Source organism: Bubalus bubalis, chromosome 4 (assembly GCF_019923935.1).
Source record: "Bubalus bubalis isolate 160015118507 breed Murrah chromosome 4, NDDB_SH_1, whole genome shotgun sequence".
Taxonomy (NCBI): Eukaryota; Metazoa; Chordata; class Mammalia; order Artiodactyla; family Bovidae; genus Bubalus; species Bubalus bubalis.
This window is the reverse complement of record NC_059160.1, coordinates 125,446,034-125,463,767: the sequence shown is the minus strand read 5'-3', so window position 1 is coordinate 125,463,767 and position 17,734 is coordinate 125,446,034. Positions and strand designations below refer to the sequence as shown.

Sequence of the window (17,734 nt, the reverse complement as noted above, 5' to 3'; positions counted from 1 at the left end):
TGGAGTGGATTGCCATTTCCTTCTCCAGGGGATATTCCCGACCCAGGGATGGAACCCGGGTCTCCCACATTATAGACAGACGCTTTACCGTCTGAGCCATCTACTCTATACCAGGCAGAAAAACAAACTTTTTATTTTCTCCCAGTCCTGGTAGGTGGGGCTTTCTAATTTACACTTGGTGGGTATGGCTGCCCTTCAAGTCAGTAAAATTCAAGTACTAAGCTCCTGTAGCCCATATTCATGCCCTTGTCTTCTTGGAGTCACCCTGGTGTTAGTTCAGATATAACATTCACATTTAAAATCCCCTCTTTGCTTCTGACTGTTGGAGGTTTTCTTCTTTGGAATTCAACCATTTTTCTTATGAGTTTTTAGATTATTTATGTATTTATATATGTGTATATGTATATGTGTATATATATATATATATTTATGTGTATATTTTTACAGTGGATGGAAACCTTTCTGTATTACCATGCTCCCTGAAGCCCATCAATACTTTGCTAAACAGAGTATTATATAATAGGCTTCCAACACAAATTCCATATTGTGGTAGAATCCATTTCTCACTTTCTGAAATTCAGTTGTGTAACCATTTATAACCACTGACTGAAAAGTTTACTTAACTTACAAAATTTTAACTCATTAAAATTGTCAGCCATATTTGAGACTATTTATGTTTTAATACTAATACCCTCAAATGTATCATATTTGCATTTATCATATTTGATGTTATCAATCATTTATTCTATGAAAGTGGCTCTCCCCCTTACCTAAAAAGTGGTATCTCACATTTGAAAAGTCACTACTTTACTTTTTCCATTCCTTCTTGAACATTTTTCTACTCCCCATATCCCTACCTGTGCATCAACATGTCTGATCGCTTTTCCCAATTCTTTTTTCCTGGTTTTCAATCCCTCAGCTGGGCTCCCACCTGAATTCATCACTGTGTCCCACCTTGAACTTCCAAATGTCTTCCCATGTGTCAACATCCTTTCCAAGCACTCTCATCTCTGCTCCCTCAGCATTCTCTCATTTTGAACTCAATTCACCTTTAATTCAATAGCCAGTCTCTGGGATTCCTTTCAGCCTTGCCTGCTTCTTCAAGTTCAAACACTGATAATCATAAGTTGCATATTTTTCTGAGTAAAAAAAAAAAAAACTTGATGAATTTGACAACAAAATTAAAAAAAAAAAAAAAAAAAAGAACTAACCTGGGATGGGAGACTAGTAAGGCTGGAGCAATAAGGATAACAGGTAGTGATTGAATTTAATCAAATGGACTTATCATATGGGCAACTCCTAGTATAAGAACATTCAGTAAATGGTGAGTTATTTCATTGGGAAAGGGGGAGAAAGTCCCCAGAGGAAAAGTGACCTATGCCTTATTTAAGAATGTATTAGCAATAAAATGGGTTAGGGTCATATTTATTGGGTGACACTTTTCTTAAGATAGTTTGTGAATTTATGCAGATTGCATTTTCTGCCTAGAGCAGAGATACAACAGCATGTCTATGCCAAATTGAAAAGATGTTTCCAAAAAGGATTATTTGAAGTGAGAGTATTTATGGTGTCTTTCTTTGGGAAACAGCCAGAATTATTCCGCTGTGACTTCTTTTCGTCTTTTCTGAGTGTTTTTAGTGGAAAAGACCCAAATGATTTTGTTTTCTCGTATAGTCATACTTGGGTAATTTGAGAAGTTTATTATGCTTTAATAGGTCTGAGATTTAAGAGCTTGGCAGCAGAGCATTAGGAATGAGATAAGCTTCATAAAAACAGAGGCCTCATACTGTCTAAGGAGATGCAAGTTCATAGCTATTGGAAATGGGACTTCTATTTAAAGTACCTCAATGTGTACATATCAGTCCCAAACTCACATGTTGCTGTATATAAAATAGATAACCCACGAGGACCTACTGGATAGCACAGGGAACTCTACTCAATACTCTGTAACAGCCTAAATGGGGGATTTGAGTTTTCTCATTTGAAATAGATATATGTGTGTGTGTAACTGAATCACTTTGCTATACACCTGAAACTAACACAGCACTAGAAATCAACCCTGTGTCTGCGCTTAATCGCTCAGTTGTGTCCAACTCTTTGTGACCCCATGATTGTAGCCCATCAGGTTCCTCTGTCCATGGAATTTTTCAGGCAATAATACAGGAGTGGGTTGCCATTTCCTCCTCCAGGGGATCTTTCCAACCCGGGTACCAGACCCACATCTCCTGCATTGCGTCTCTTGCATTGCAGACTGATTCTTTACAGCTGAGCTACTTTGGAAGGCAGTAAATCAACTCTACTCCAATATAAAATAAAAAAATTTTTTAAAGTACTTAAGTGCAGTGCTGTGCTGCATGTGGTGGTGTTAGTGTTATTCTTTCCATTGACTGTTATCTTAAATGAGTGATTATTTTATAGATAATGGTCTTATATGGTACAGAAGGTGCTTCTTCATACGTGCTTCTCATTAATGATCAGTGTTCATTAATTTACTTCCTTGTGTGCTTAGACATTGCTTTTTGGATACCCATAAGTTTTTCTTTTCTCTCTCTCTCTCTTTTTTTAATCTGACTTAACCTTAGAAGAGAAGAAAGAAGTATAAAGGGAAAATATGAAGTTGAGTCTTTTAACTTGGAGCACACCTCTTTACACTTTTAGGGGGAAAAATATGTAGGTCATATCAACCTTCTTGGAGCTGTGCCTTTAAGAAGCACAGGAAACCCAATAGCCTGCCTTGCTGAGACCATTTGATTGTCACTGGACTTGTTAGGTGGACTCATCTATTGTTCGTTTGGCATTTGTACTGAAAAGGGTGTTCCAGGACAGATCAGAGCCTGGTGCGTGTGGAGAAGAGGTCCCCAGTAGTGGCTGTGGCCCCATTTGTCCCGTCCAGACTTGTGACCCTGCCCACTACTATCAGCAGAAAGGCACAGGTAGAAGACGCCTTTCCTCTGCTGCTTCCTGCTGTTGTCCTTCCAGGATGGCTTGTGTCCTCAAGAAGATGTGGTAAGTTTGGGAGGTAGAAATCCATCACCAGGTGGAGAACTAGGAATTTCAACATCTGGATTCTCATGGTCTGTTGAACTCACTGTCTTCCCTAAGCAGCCCACTTAGCTTCCCTGAGTCTGATTTCTTCCTCTGAAAAATAAGAGGACCTGGACTTGGTAAGTTTCAGTTGTTTAGAGGGGAGCCCTAGAATTTCCTGATCAAGAGAAAATATATCCTCAAATAAGATATCCACTTGTCCTATGTTGCACATACTGTTGCCAGGCAGCATCCCAAGTCCCTAACAAAGATGAAGTCATTTCATCCTCAAATGACCATGTGGGAGGTCCCAGTATCAGCCCCATGATAGGTGTCAGCTGGGATTGAAACCCAGGCAGTGTGCCCTCAGGCCCATGCTCTTAAACACTGTGTTGTGTTGACATCTGACAAAGTGCCAGCATGTCCTTTTTCTGGTGGGAGGGTTATTAGGTTATTAAATTACTGAATTTTTACAGTATAGCTCAGGGAACTCTGGTCAATGTTATGTAGCAACCTGAATGGGAGGGAAGTTTGTGGGAGAATGGATAAATGTGTATGTATGACTGAGTCCCTTTGCAGTCTACCTGTAACTATCACGACATTGTGAACTGGCTATACTCCAATGCAAAATAAAAAGTTTAATAATAAAAAAATTTACTGAGTTGTGGAGGAATTAATCACTGGAATATAAAGAACTGTCATTCTGGAGATCTGGCTTCAGTGATTAAGAATAGCAGAGTCTGTGTGATGAGTGGGATACTGAAAATCTTTTACAAAGCTTGTATTTTATTCTTCACAGTGGTTGTGAAAAAAGAGTAAAAAAAACAAAGCAGAGACATAGGAAAAGAACAAAGATACCTGGGGTCTTGGCTGCAATTAGAGCATGAGAGTGCATGTGCCTGATTACTGGTTTTGCTTATGTATAAATACAGGTTGCTGTGCTATGCAAAAAATAATTGTGATAGATTCATTTAATCATAATGCAGCAAAGTTTAACTTGTTAATGCTTTAAACTTGCAGATGAGGCTTTCCCTGGGGCTGCCTGTCTGATTGTAGTTGCAATGCCTGACCTACTTATCAGCTTTTCCAGGAGGTGGCTTAAAAGCCTCCCAGGATATAGTCATACACTGAAAACCCAACAGGAATAACTTTTTAAAACCCATGATTCATTTTCAGGGCATTTGGGGGTTCATACATCACACAAGGTAATCGTGCTCATGCTTGCAGTTTTCACCTAGGCATGAGTCACAGGACTAAATCTTAATAACCAGACTAAGAATTCTTAACAGTGTTGTGATGAGAATGTTTCAAATCCAGAGGCATTTTGCTTGATAGAGTTGGGAGGGCATAAAGAAGCAAGTTAATACAAGAGAGTCCGTCCCATTTCTCAGGATTTTTGCTTTTGGTGTACTCTAGAGTCATTTGTTTGAATGTCTCCTGTTTTGTAGTTAGCATACTCTTCCTCTGGTTGAATTAGTGGTGGGGATGCATGGATATGATAATGACCTTCAAAGGGAATCATATCTTTTAAGATAAGTGAGTCAAGAGCTTGAGTCTGTGTTTGACCTGTCTGTCCACATGGTCTTTAACTGGTGGGAAGTAAGGTGGGGAGAGGACTAATTAAAAAAATCTTATTTTATTTTGGAGTATAGTTGATCAAAATGTTGTGTTAGTTTCAGGTGTACAGCAAATTGATTCAGTTGTACACACACATATATTCATTCTTTTTCATATTCGTTTCCCATTTAGGTTATTACAGAATATTGAGCAGAGTTCCCTGTGCTGCACAGTAGATCCTGGTTGGTTATTTATTTTAAATACGGTAGTGTGTATATGGGAGAAGGCAATGGCACCCCACTCCAGTACTCTTGCCTGGAAAATCCCATGGACGGAGGAGCCTGGTAGGCTGCAGTCCATGGGGTCACAAAGACTCGGACATGACTGAGCGACTTCACTTTCCCTTTTCACTTTCATGCATTGGAGAAGGAAATGGCAACCCACTCTAGTGTTCTTGCCTGGAGAATCCCAGGGTCAGGGGAGCCTGGTGGGCTGCTGTCTATGGGTCGCACAGAGTCGGACATAACTAAAGCGACTTAGCAGCAGCAGCAGCAGCAGTGTGTATATGGGAGAAGGCAATGGCAACCCACTCTAGTACTCTTGCCTGGAAAATCCCATGAACGGAGGAGCCTGGTGGGCTGCAGTCCATGGGGTCCCGAAGAGTTGGACATGACTGAGCGACTTCACTTTCCCTTTTTACTTTCATGCATTGGAGAAGGAAATGGCAACCCACTCCAGTGTTCTTGCCTGGAGACTCCCAGGGATGGGGGAGCCTGGTGGGCTGCTGTCTATGGGGTCGCACAGAGTTGGACACGACTGAAGCGACTTAGCAGCAGCAGCAGCAGCAGTGTGTATATGACAATCCCAAACTCTCAATTTATCCCCCCAACACCATGTTTCCCTTTTGGTAACCATAAGTTTGTTTTCTAAGTCTGTGAATCCGTTTTGTAAGTAAGGTCATTTGTATAAATTTTTTTTAGATTCTGTGTATAAGTGATATTATATGATATTTGTCTTTGGCTTTCTTAGTGTGACCATCTCTAGGTCTATCTGTATTGCTGCAAATGGTATTATTTCATTATTTTTATGGCTGATTAATATTCAGTTATATATATGTACCACATCTTTATCCGTTCATCTGTTGATAGACACTTAAGTTGGTTCCATGTCTTGGCTATTGTAAATACTGCCACTATGAACATTTGAACCATGGTTTGGGAGAGGACTCACTTTTTGTGAACCTTAAAGATACAACCTCAAGCAGACGTGAGAGAGTAAACTGCTGTTCTCTCAATTTTGGGCATCTCAAAGGCCCCCAGAGCCTTGGAGACCCATCCAGATCCAGGGTTCAAGAAGCTTAAACCAACCGCTTGATTAAAACTAAAGTGGACTTTCTGAAAGAATGAAAGCCAATTGAAGTCAGCTCTCGGGTGGATGTCAGTGAGCCAGAGGGAAGAACGTGAAAGTTACTGGGAAAAAAATGTTTGTTTTTCTTACCCAGAATTCATATTCCTTCACAGTTCTTCTGGTCCAATTGCATCATCTTTCTCCTCCACTTTTCCTTTCTCTTTACTCCACCTCAGTCCTCCCCACTGTCTCTGCTTCTTTCCCTTCTCTCCCTTGCTCTCTCCTTTGCCTTCTCTCTGCCTCTGACTCTTCACTGCTAGGTGTGTGACCAGGGTCCCCAGGGGACACATTTAGACCATGGGGCTCTTGTACTACCAGATGCGGTCACGTCTCAAGAGCTCCCGATTTGCTGTGCCTTTGAGAGAACGTCTGTCCTTGGTTCATGTTCTGTAGCCAGTCCAAGGAAGTTTAACTCTAAAGTTAGTCTCCAAACCCAGGATATTGATGAGAATGTGGTAAGATAAGAAAAGTGAGAGGAAGATTTGAAGAGGATTCTAATTAACCTCACTTTTCCTCATGACATTTTCATGAAACAATTCAGGTTAACCTCATCTTTTGTTTCCAAAATCACAGATTTGACCTTTCACTGACGGGCTAAGTTATCTTGGTTCCTTGAACCTTTCTTTCCTCAGTGGCCCATTTTCCAGCCTTTGCTTTCTTTTCATCGTGATCTTCTGATGTTCTATGTCACACTTACTGAGCCTCGTTAAGAGTTCTATTTTTCCTTCTCTTTTTACATCATGAGTCTGGTGAATGTATTTTACTATTTCATATGCTAACCAGTCTAGAAACAAACACATCCTGCCATTTGAATTTTCCATTATTATGGAATATTAGCCATAAAAAAAATAAAATAATGCCATTTGCAGCAGTATGGATGGACCTAGAGATTATGTCATACAGAGAAGGACAAATATCATATGATATTGCTTATATGAAGAAACTAAAAAAAATGGTACAAATGAACTTATTTACAAAACAGAAATAGATCCACAGGCATAGAAAACAGACTTATGGTGACCAAAGGGGAAAGGGTGGGGAGGGGTAAATTAGGAGCTTGGGATTAACATATATATACTGCTATATATAAAATAGATACCAACAAGGACCTACTATATAGCACAGGTATTCTGTAATTAGTATTTGGTAATAATCTGTTGACAAAAAATTATTCACAAGCTAAAAATTGAGTTATGTTTTATTTGGCGGGAATTTTTAGGACTTCAATCCTGGGAGGCGGCATCTCAAGAAACCCTGAGAGAACTGCTCTGAGGAGGCAAGGGGAAGAGCCAGGTTATACAGAAGTTTTGCAACAAAGGGCAGGTAGTTGGGAACATCAAAAGATTATTGTTAATTAAAGAAAACCAGATATCTCAAGTTAAGGAATTTGGTGCTTTTCTGTGTATGGGAAGATGCACTAGTCGGGTTCCCTGAAATCATTCCTTTGATACGCACCTCAGCTGTCTGGCTCCAGTATCCGGTTTTCACATCCTGCGTTTCCTCAGGGCTCACAGTGGGGACTAGCTGCAGTGTGATGGCTGCTAGATGACAGGTACCCTTTCCCCCCTGAGTCTCCTCAGGGCCATTAGTTTGCATGGGAGGGCTGCAGTCACTGGTGACTGTGGCATCCTTTCCTTACTGATACCGCAGGAAATAGTCCATTTCTCAAACCTGTAAGGGAAGAGAATCTGAAAAAAAGAATAAACAGGCATATGTATAACCAAAACCAACTTGCTGTATACCTGAAACTAACACAACATAGTAAATCAACTATAGTTCAGTTTTTTAAAAAATGAGGTCTCCATTATGGGTGAAGAGTGTATGTGGAGTTTAGGAAGCATGGTGGTACTTACTGACTGCCTCTAGAAGTGACAGCCATAGAATTTCTTATCTGGGGTCCATCAGTCACTGCTGTCTACAAAGCAGGGGTCTGCAGTCCGTGAATCCGGCCCTCTGCATCCTTTCCAGCACATTTATATTCTGGATCTCCAGCCCAAACCACTGGGCACTTTTCCCCTCGTGTTCATCCTTAGGCCACATAAGGTCTCTTCTCTCCAACCCCTACTTCTCCCCAGAACTCAGCTTTCTCCTGTGCTGGCTTGTCTAGCAAATTAATGCAGCAGCTTCCATAGCCCATCTTGGCTTTCTAAAGCACTTTGTAACTTGCAATTCAATCCTGTGGAGCAGTTTTCTCCAGGAAGAGTGACTGAAGAGGTAGGCTGAAGTCCATACACAAAAAATTTGAGCAGTGTCCATCATGATGGGGTTTTGTATAAATCTTTCCCTGAAAGACCCAAGTATGGAGGAGGAAAGACCAAGCTGTGAGTATTCCTTTAAGAAACACAGAGATATACCATATCATTAACTTGGTGAAATTAACCACACAAGGTTTCCTCTATCATCTTGTTGCTGTTTGAAAGTCCCCTTGAACAGCTGTCTTGCATATGAGACAAAGGAAGTGTTGAGAAAAATTTGCACAACTTGAGAGCTGCAAGTTAAGTTTTATTTGGGGCAAAATGAGAACTGCAGCCCAGGAGACAGCATTTCAGATAGCTCTGTGAAACCACTCTAAGGGTGCGAGGCAAGGAGCTAGGATATATAGGAGTTTTGCAACAAAGGGCAGGTAGTAGGAACATCAAAAGATGGTTGTTAATTAAAGAAACCAGATAGGTCAGGTTAAGGAATTTAGTGCTTTTCTGTGCATGGGAAGATGCATGAGTCTGGGCTTATTGAAATCATTCCTTTGCTGTGAAGGCAATGGCACCCCACTCCAGTACTCTTGCCTGGAAAATTCCATGGATGGAGGAGCCTGGTGGGTTGCAGTCCATGGGGTCGCTAAGAGTCAGGCACGACTGAGTGACTTCACTTCCACTTTTCACGTTCATGCATTGGAGGAGGAAATGGCAACCCACTCCAGTGTTCTTGCCTGGAGAATCCCAGGGACAGGGGAGCCTGGTGGGCTGCTGTCTATGGGGTCGCACAGAGTTGGACACGACTGAAGCGACTTAGCAGCAGCAGCAGCAGCACCTCAGCTATCTGGGGCCAGTATTCTATGTTTTGACATCCTGATATTCCTCAGGACTCACCATAGGGAGTGGCTACAGTCTAATGGCTGCTAGATGAGAGGCATTCTTTCCTTCCTTGAGTTTCCTCAGAGCTCACCGGTGGATGCTGATGACTGTGGCATCCTTTGCTTACTGATACGTGAGGAAATATTTTCATTTCTCAAAATATTCCGTTTCCCAGAAGGTAACAGTAGGAGGAGTGATGATCGTCGCTCTGTGGCCTTGTAACTTTAACACAGGCTGTCTCACCAACTGACGCGGCTGCCACTGTGGTTGTCGTCACTGATGCTTCTCTGTCTTTCGCTTTCAGCTCGGGGACCTGCTTCACAAGCTGCAGTTCGTCCTGACCTATGTGGCTCCTTGGCAGATGGCTTGGGGTTCCTCCTTTCACGTGTTCGCTCAGCTCTTTGCAATCCCTCGTATCCTTTCTGCTTCTGTTTTCACCCCCTGGCTCAGGTTCACATTTTATGGATGTGAGCTTTTCACTGAACCTTGGCAATAAAAAGGTTTTAAAGTCTTTAAGATTACATTTTAATGGGGACTTGGGGAGGCACTGTGGCTTCCTTTTAGGCACTTACCCTTAAGAGATATTTCTTAATTTGGGAGTCTTCCTGTTTTTTAATGCATATTCAGGAGTGACTTCATTTCTTCTGATTTTTCCATTTCCCATGACCACATCTGCGTTAAGATATCATGTCTTTTAAATCACCACTTAAATGATTTGGATTACTTGTGCAAAATAGTGCAAATTAATTTGATATTATTAAACATTATAAATATTATTATTGATTATATAACATTATATTAAAACATAGTTTGGTTATCATATACTTGAAGAATGTCCAATGGCCCAGAATTGGGCAAAAACAGAATTACTCAAATATCTTTGAAGACCAAAAAAAATATTTATGGTTTTATTTTACAATTGTCATTAGCCAAGGATCCTAGTTTTATCATTCATAGTTTCATTTGGTTTCCTTGTCTATTTTTAAGTGTTTACATAATGATGATTAGTTTTAATTTACTTCAAAACAATTTGACATGCTCCTACTAAAGATCATTTTGACACAGCTAAATTGTGTGTGGTGTGTATGTGTGTGTATTTGGAGAGAGGGAGAGAGAAAAATCAAGAATATTCTTGAAGACAGAGAGAGTAAATAAAATATTCTTAACTCAGGCCTAAAATTTGCCCTCCCTCAAAGACTTTTCTTCCCACTAAATTTATACATTTTAGTTTGTGTTTCCTGAGTTGTGGTCCAGGAACTTCCTGTATCAGAATCCTTAGAGGAGCTTATTAAATAAGCAGATTCCTGAGGTCAGCACATACCTTGAAAACCACATTAAAGGGGGAATCCTGAAATCTCCATCTTCACAAGCCTCTCTGGGATTCTCATCCACTGATGTGTGTGAAGCGCAGTCTTGGCTGGCATCCACTGTGGGTGCTGTGAGCTTATTTTAATGGTCACATGGAGCTTTCTTTCCTGGAGGTTACATGAGGCTCCTCAAGACAATTCTTAAGGAACCCCTGGGATCTCAACTTTGAGTACAGTGATAGAAATTTACTTGGGATATTTGTTATCCTCTGGTATCTCAGATGGTAAAGAATCTGCCTGCAGTGAGGAAGACATGGATTTGATCCCTGGGTCAGGAAGATCTCCTGGAGAAGGGAATGGCTACCCACTCCAGTATTCTTGCCTGGAGAATCCCATGGACAGAGGAGCCTGGTGGGCTACAGTCCATGGGGCCCCAAAAAGTCAGACTACTGAGCAACTAATACACACATTTGTAAAGTGATAATATGTTCTATATATTTTTTAAATGCTGTCCTTCTGACTCATTTGTTTTTTAAAAAAATTAATCATACCCAAAGCTGTCCTCAAAATGCACATTCTCCATATTCCTGTTCTTAGACCTGCATTGACATTTGTAAAGTGTTTCATGCCTATCTGGCAAAACAAGCTCAGGAAAAATGATCGCAAAAGTGTGAGCTTGTATACCACCCCTTTATAACAACATTCATTTTCTACAGTGACAGTCATTTTAGTTTTTCTAAACAGAGTCCTTTAAAACAAAGACAGTGAGATAAAAGAGTGAGGGGATTTTTATTTATTTATGGTGCATGTCTTGGATATCCTGTCTAGAATTTAAAGCCTGTTTATTAAATGAAAAAGATGAGATGGGTATAAATTTGCAGCTGAGGAGTTGGACTAAGAATTTAAAACTGGAAGTAGTGGTTTCCAATTTTATCCTAAATTTGGTCTCATAGAGATCTGTAGCATTTCTTGTGGCTTCTTCTGTCTTGTTCAGTGAATTTAGTAAAACCAATTATTCCTTGCAGTTCCATAGCTGAATTACACCTGATCTGGGAGCCATAAGTTTCAATTACCTGACCTTTCTGGCACTTGATAATTCCTCTGAATACACAGGCGCCACTGGCATCCATCTCAGATGGAGCACGGTGGGCACTACATCTAAGTATGTTCGTGATGGGCTTCCCTGGTGGCTCAAAGGTAAAGAATCCACCTGCCAATGTAGGAGACATGGGTTTGATCCCCGGCTGGGGAAGATCCCCTGAAGAAGGAGATGGCAACCCACTCCAGTATTCTTGCCTGGAAAATCCCATGGACAGAGGGGCCTGGTGGGCTACAGTCCATGGGGTCGCGAAGAGCCGGCCATGGCCTGGCGACTAAACAACAACAGTGTTCACGATGGATGGATTTGATATTCGGACACAATCAGTCCTCATGCTTTATTCTGAAAACTGTTCCCATCAGTGACACCCACCTGCCTCTGCTCAGGTACAGACCCTTCAGTGGTCATGGAACCTGACCACAGCTGGTGTGATGACCTACAGGAGCTTCAGCACCCTCCTCATCACCCAAAGACACCTTCCCATCCTGGATCCGTTGTAAAGGTGGTGATGGTGGTGGTTTAGTCACTAAATCATGCCCAACTCTTTTACGACCCATGGTCTGTAGCCCTCCAGGCTTCTCTGTCTGTGGGATTTCCCGGGCAAGAATGCTGGAGTGGCTTGTCATTTCCTTCTCCAGGGTATCTTCCCAACTCAGAGATCGAACCCTGATCTCCTGCTTGGCAGGTGGATTCTTTACCACTGAGCCACCTGGGAAGCCCATTGTAAAGTAACTATTTGCTCTTTGGAGCCCAACATCATACGAGTCAGAATATAATGAGATCATTTAAGAAACCAGATATATATGCCATCAGGACGAAGCTATCAGGTTCCTAAATGCCAGCCCTGGATCTTGACTAATTTTGAAATGTTAATGATTCTGTCACTCTATTAGGAAGCTGTGGGTTCCATCCTGGCATTGAGAAGGGACTAATTTGCTCCATTTTGAAACTGAATTAACTTTCAGGCCAGCAGGTCACTGTTTAGTAAATTGCTTTTTCCAGCCCTAGCATGTTTTGTCCCTCGGTCACCTCTGTTAGCTTCTGAGCTTGTAACCTCCAGGGAAGGATGAGAATGCTCACCCTTTTAATATGTGTAGAGACCATGCAAGACCATTATCTTCAAATAATTAGAGTTAGCCAGATTCGCTCTATTAAATGTGTGTATTGGAAAGACTGCTTTCTGTTTGGCATGTCATTTTGAGCTTCCAATTATGTTTTTAAGTATTAATGTTGAACATTTTCATTTTAAATGCCTGAACCTTTTTAAGAAGTCTCCATCCTTAGCAACAGAACAGCAACAACCATTTACCCCTTAGGCCCACCTCTTGGCTCTCAACAAAAAAGGCTGCATGTTTCTCAGCACTGCCTTAGTTGTTATAGTCACAGACCTCTGTATTTATATTTACTGATATATATTTACTGATATATATTTACTGATATATATTTACTGATATATATTAAAATATATATATTTATAAATATATATATATATATTTACTGATGGTCCTTAAATAAAATAACCTATGAGGCCTTCTGTTCACTGCTGCCCCACTTCTGACCTACTATGCTTCATTTTCTTTCCTACCAAATTTGAGCTTTATAAGCTAGCAATATTTTCCTCATTTCTTAATGTCTGGATAACCGTTTCTGGTGTTTAAAAAACAGATAGCATCCTCTTTGGGGAAATGTTTAGAAGCAAAAAGAATGGCAGTGCCAGCCCACCCAGCCTGCGGCCCGGCCTGGCTTCCGCTTACTTTGTCCTGGTTCTTCTGCTGACCCCACAGGGCCCCCTGAACCTGCCAGAGTGGATGTGCCTGTCTTCTCTCCTTCCCCCGCCCCCCTCCCCACAACACCCCACTTCTCAGGAATCTCCCCTGTGACCCCACTCTGCTTTTTCAGCACCTTTTCTCAGTGACATCTCCTGTGTAGTTCCTTTTACTTCTGATGATGGAGGTGTAGTAGATTGGTATGTTTTGTGGCAGAGGTATTTTTTTAAATTTTTGATTGTTGATACTTTGTTTAAAAATTTTTTTTAATCTATTTTTTGGCTGTTCTGTGTCTTTGTTTCAGTGAGTGGTCTCACTAGTTGTGACACATGGGATTAGGTGCCTGGTGGCATGTGGGATCTTAGTTCCCCAACCAGGGGTTGAACCCACGTCCACTGCATTGCAAGACAGATTCTTAAACACTGGAACACCAGGGAAGTCCCGTGTAGTAGAGATATTTAGATCTTTCCAGTTTTTAAATTAACAAAAAACTGATTCTGCATTTGGACCTAGGTCAGAATAAAGGGAACTGGACTGAAATTGTAGCACAAGCGAGATCTTTTGTTACCCAAACAGTTCAACATGATTATTAATAGCAGGTGTGTCATTTCACTCCTCAAGATGTTTGGAAATAAACAGCAAGTTGGGGGAAAAAAAGAAAAAGACATAGTTACAAATGAAGAAAAACTTTTGCATCTATGAAAATGGTCAGGAAGTGCCCATAGACAGACAAGGTTCACTCACGCCTCTGTATTTATACGTAAATGGGTCTCTGAAGGCCCATATCACAAAAGCCCTGCCATTGATAACATGGGAAAGCCCTTCTGTGTTCCGGTAGGTAATGAAGCACAGAGCCCTCCTATCTGTGACCAGCATGGAGGCATTTCTTACTATCCACTGGAACTTTTTAAAGATGGGCTAAAGAAATAAGACCTCCCTTTGTGCAACAATGAGAAAAAGGCACATTTTCCAGGTGGGAAAATCAGCCTTATAGGAGATCAGATTTTTTTTTTTGGCCCTGCCCTGTAGTATGTGGACCTTAGTTTCCTGACCAGGAATTGAACCTGTGTCCCCTGTATTAAGAGCGCAGAGTCTTAACCACTGGACCATCAGAGAAGCTCCATCCTTATAAATCAGATTAGACCCGCAGTAGAATCAAGCAGAGCCTCACCCTGAAGGACAAGGAATCACGTGCACACGTAAAACCTGGGCAGTCTGGCTCCCCACTGACCTCTGCCGCCTCTGCTCCTCTGACTCTTCCCCTCAGGTCCCACCATCACCCCCAAACCACAGTGATGTGAGTGTGATTGACAGCTGGAGGAAGTTCCCCAGTGATGGTGGGAAACTGGGGAGGGACCAGCCCTCTACACCTCCCCCAGATTTCCAGAGGTCAATTAGTTGAGCTTAAGCCAAAAGTTAGAGCCATACTTATTTTAATTTTGGACAATTACATTTCTGATCAGAGTATGTAAAGCTGAGGCATGCCAACAAGTAGGATACCCATACAGAGTACTAGGGAGATGACTTAGCCGGCAGCACACTGTGACTTTATGTGTACACGTTTTTAACTTGTAAACCAGATATAAGCTGGGTTTTTTTCTTTTTTTAATTGAATTGATCTATTGGTGTTCAGTGTGTGATAAAAGACACAGATTTTTGAATAGTGGGAAAAGATTCTTTGAGGAACAGAGATGCTGTCTTCCCAAACAATGGTATTTATTTGCTTTCAAAGTATAATTTAATTTTAATTATTTATAGAGCCACTTAGTACTTTAGTAAATGTGCCACAGTGTGTCTGGTTCAGTTAATGTTATCTCAGGAAAAAGCACTGTTCTTTTCAAATCTTAGATATTAAATCTTTGCCATGAATTGTGCTGAGACTGCTGGGAATTTTATAAGAATCCTTTGGTTTTCGCAGTGGTGATACACGAGACCTAGCAGGATACTACTGAAAGTTTTACATTTCCAAAAATGTACCTACAGCCATCACAGGGATGCCCGTCTTTCTTTCCTTGGTGGGAAAAATGGCTTTCGTATAAACTTGTTAAAATCTCAAATATTATTTAGAAAAATAACAATGAACACACTTTTTGAGCCTTAACTCAAAATTCTTCAGATTCTGCCATGCTTTTCTTTCAGACGTTTGCCACATCCATCGTTTCTACTCCACTGAGCCCATTTCTTGGGAGTGTCATTTTTATCACATCGTATGTCAGGCCAGTGAAATTCTGGGAGAAAAACTACAAGTAAGATCCTAAAATCATTACTGACTTGCTTTGCTAAGACTTGAGTTCAGGATGCTCCTCGACCTTTGTCTATGAGAAGTCCAGGCATCAGGTTTTGTCCTCCTAGCAACCCCACCCTGACCCTGCACCAGATCATCCACTCAGCTTCCAGGTTCTGGGCCAAGTCTACTGATGGCAAATTTGTAGTCGGTACCAGTCTAGGTTTCACCAGTTGTGAAGGAAAATGAGTTATCACTGTCCATTCTTTTTTTTTTTTTTTTAAAAAAAAGCTTTTTACTTTGTGTTGGGGTTTAGCCAATTAACAATGTGATAGTTCCAGGTGAACATGAAGGGACCCAGCTATACATATACATGTATCCAATTCTCCAGCAAACTTCCTTCCCATCCAAGGCTGCCATGTACCACTGGGCAGAGTTCCCTGTTCCATGCAGAAGTTCCTTTTTGGTATCCATTTTAAATATAGCAATCACTGTCCACTCTTAACAGTTGCTCTTGACAGGTTGTCTTAGGAACCATGGTCTAGTCATTGGATCAGATTGCTTCTTGGGGGCTCATCTGCCTTTGTGGGCCTTTGAAATATACATGTCATGCATGTACCAGTGTGCATGCATCACAGCTCAAAGTGAGTACACCAATTTTTTTCTGAGCACTGTTGAACTTGTAGAAGATGATGCATGTGCTATTTGTACTGGTCAGTCATAAATTTCCTCAAGCAAATGGTGATGGAGCTAGAGCTGTCTTTTTTTTTTTTTTTTTTTTCCTCGGTTGTGCCACATGGCATGTGGGATCTTAGTTCTCTGATTAGGGATCAAACTCTTGTCTTCTGCATTGGAAGGCGGAGTGTTAACCACTGGAGCACCAGGGAAATCCCACTAGGGCCATGATTTTGTCCGAAGTGGTGGGAAGGAATGGTTCTGTGAGAAACTTTCAAAAGCCATTAATGATTTGTTGGGGGAGGGCCTGAGAACAACAGCCAGAGGAGGGGGCAAGATGAGCCGGCCTGTCTCCAGCCGGGTTGTCTCCTTTGCTCTCATTTACAAGCCATACCTGGGCTTCCCATCCAAGCCCTAATCCATTTTCTGTGATGTATCTATCTACGTTGCCCATGGCTCTGCCCGGGGGTGCTAGTGGTAAAGAACCCACTTGCCAATGCAAGAGACAGACACACGTTTGATCCCTGGGTTGGGAAAATCCCCTGGAGAAGGAAATGGCAACTCACTCCAGTATTTTGCCTGGAGAATCCCATGGACAGAGGAACCTGGCAGGCTTCCATAGGGTCGCACAGAGTGAGACACGATTGAAGTGACTTAGCACACTCGCACTGCCACTGTACAATGCGCCTGCATGTGTCGCAGAGGCCAGAGTTACGTCAGGAGATCCATGTGGTTAGACGGTTTATGTGAATGGAAATGCACATCATTCTGGGGCAGGCAATAGGATGTTATGATGAACACCCAGCGCGGGCCACCAGCCTGCCAGGGCTCACACCTCACCTTCATCATTTGATGTAGGTGACCTCACTCCTTTCTCTTCTTGTCTGTAAAATGGGGTCAAAGGAATAAGGCCTACTTCACAGCCTTGCAGGGGAATATGAGTTAATAGTCATAAAACATCTCGAACCCAGTAACTGCCACATGGGCCCCACTGGTGGGGCTCTTCTCTGACTGCCCTGCCTGGAATTCTTGTCCCCCCCGACTGTGCTAACTGTCTCTGGGAGCTCACATTTAGGGGTCCTGGGGAAATCGAACGAAACTGGAGCACCCCAAGATGAGTCAGTGCTGTGAGACCACCAGGAGGTGGGGAAGGCCTCGCCTGTCTGGCAGATTCCACCTTCGAAAAGGTGGGCTTGTTGCTGTACAAGTGAAGCCATCTTGAAATTTACATGTAAGCAAGAGTCTCTTTTGCATTTGTCTAAATAGATGCTGGGGCTTCCTAGGTAGCTCAGTGGTAAAAGAATCTGCCTGCAGTACAGGAGATGAAGGACATGCGGATTCAATCCCAGGGCCAGGAAGATCCCCTGGAGAAGGAAATGGCAACCCACTCCAGTATTCGTGCCTGGAAAACCCCATGGACAGAGGAACCTGGTGGGCTACAGTCCATGGGGTGGCAAAGAATTGGACATGACTGAGTGAGTCATGCATGCAAAGAGATGCTGGGCATATTTACAGAGCCAGAAGGAAAAGAAAGTCAGCAGCACTGGCTTGTCTTTAAGCTTCTTAAGGAGAAAACAATTTGGGGGGCTTTTGTGGAGCTCGGA

General features: G+C 42.0%; 1 protein-coding gene across 2 annotated transcripts in view; it reads left to right on the top strand.

Annotated features, from left to right (window-relative positions):
- The window catches only part of PCNX2 (pecanex 2), a 292,933-nt gene that overhangs the window by 177,430 nt on the left and 97,769 nt on the right, over positions 1-17,734 (top strand). For both annotated transcript variants that reach the window (XM_025284518.3, XM_044942027.2), the window contains 2 exons: positions 9,364-9,472; positions 15,348-15,477. In XM_025284518.3, the coding sequence (XP_025140303.3) occupies positions 9,364-9,472; positions 15,348-15,477 (239 nt within the window). The remainder of the gene's footprint in view (positions 1-9,363; positions 9,473-15,347; positions 15,478-17,734) is intronic.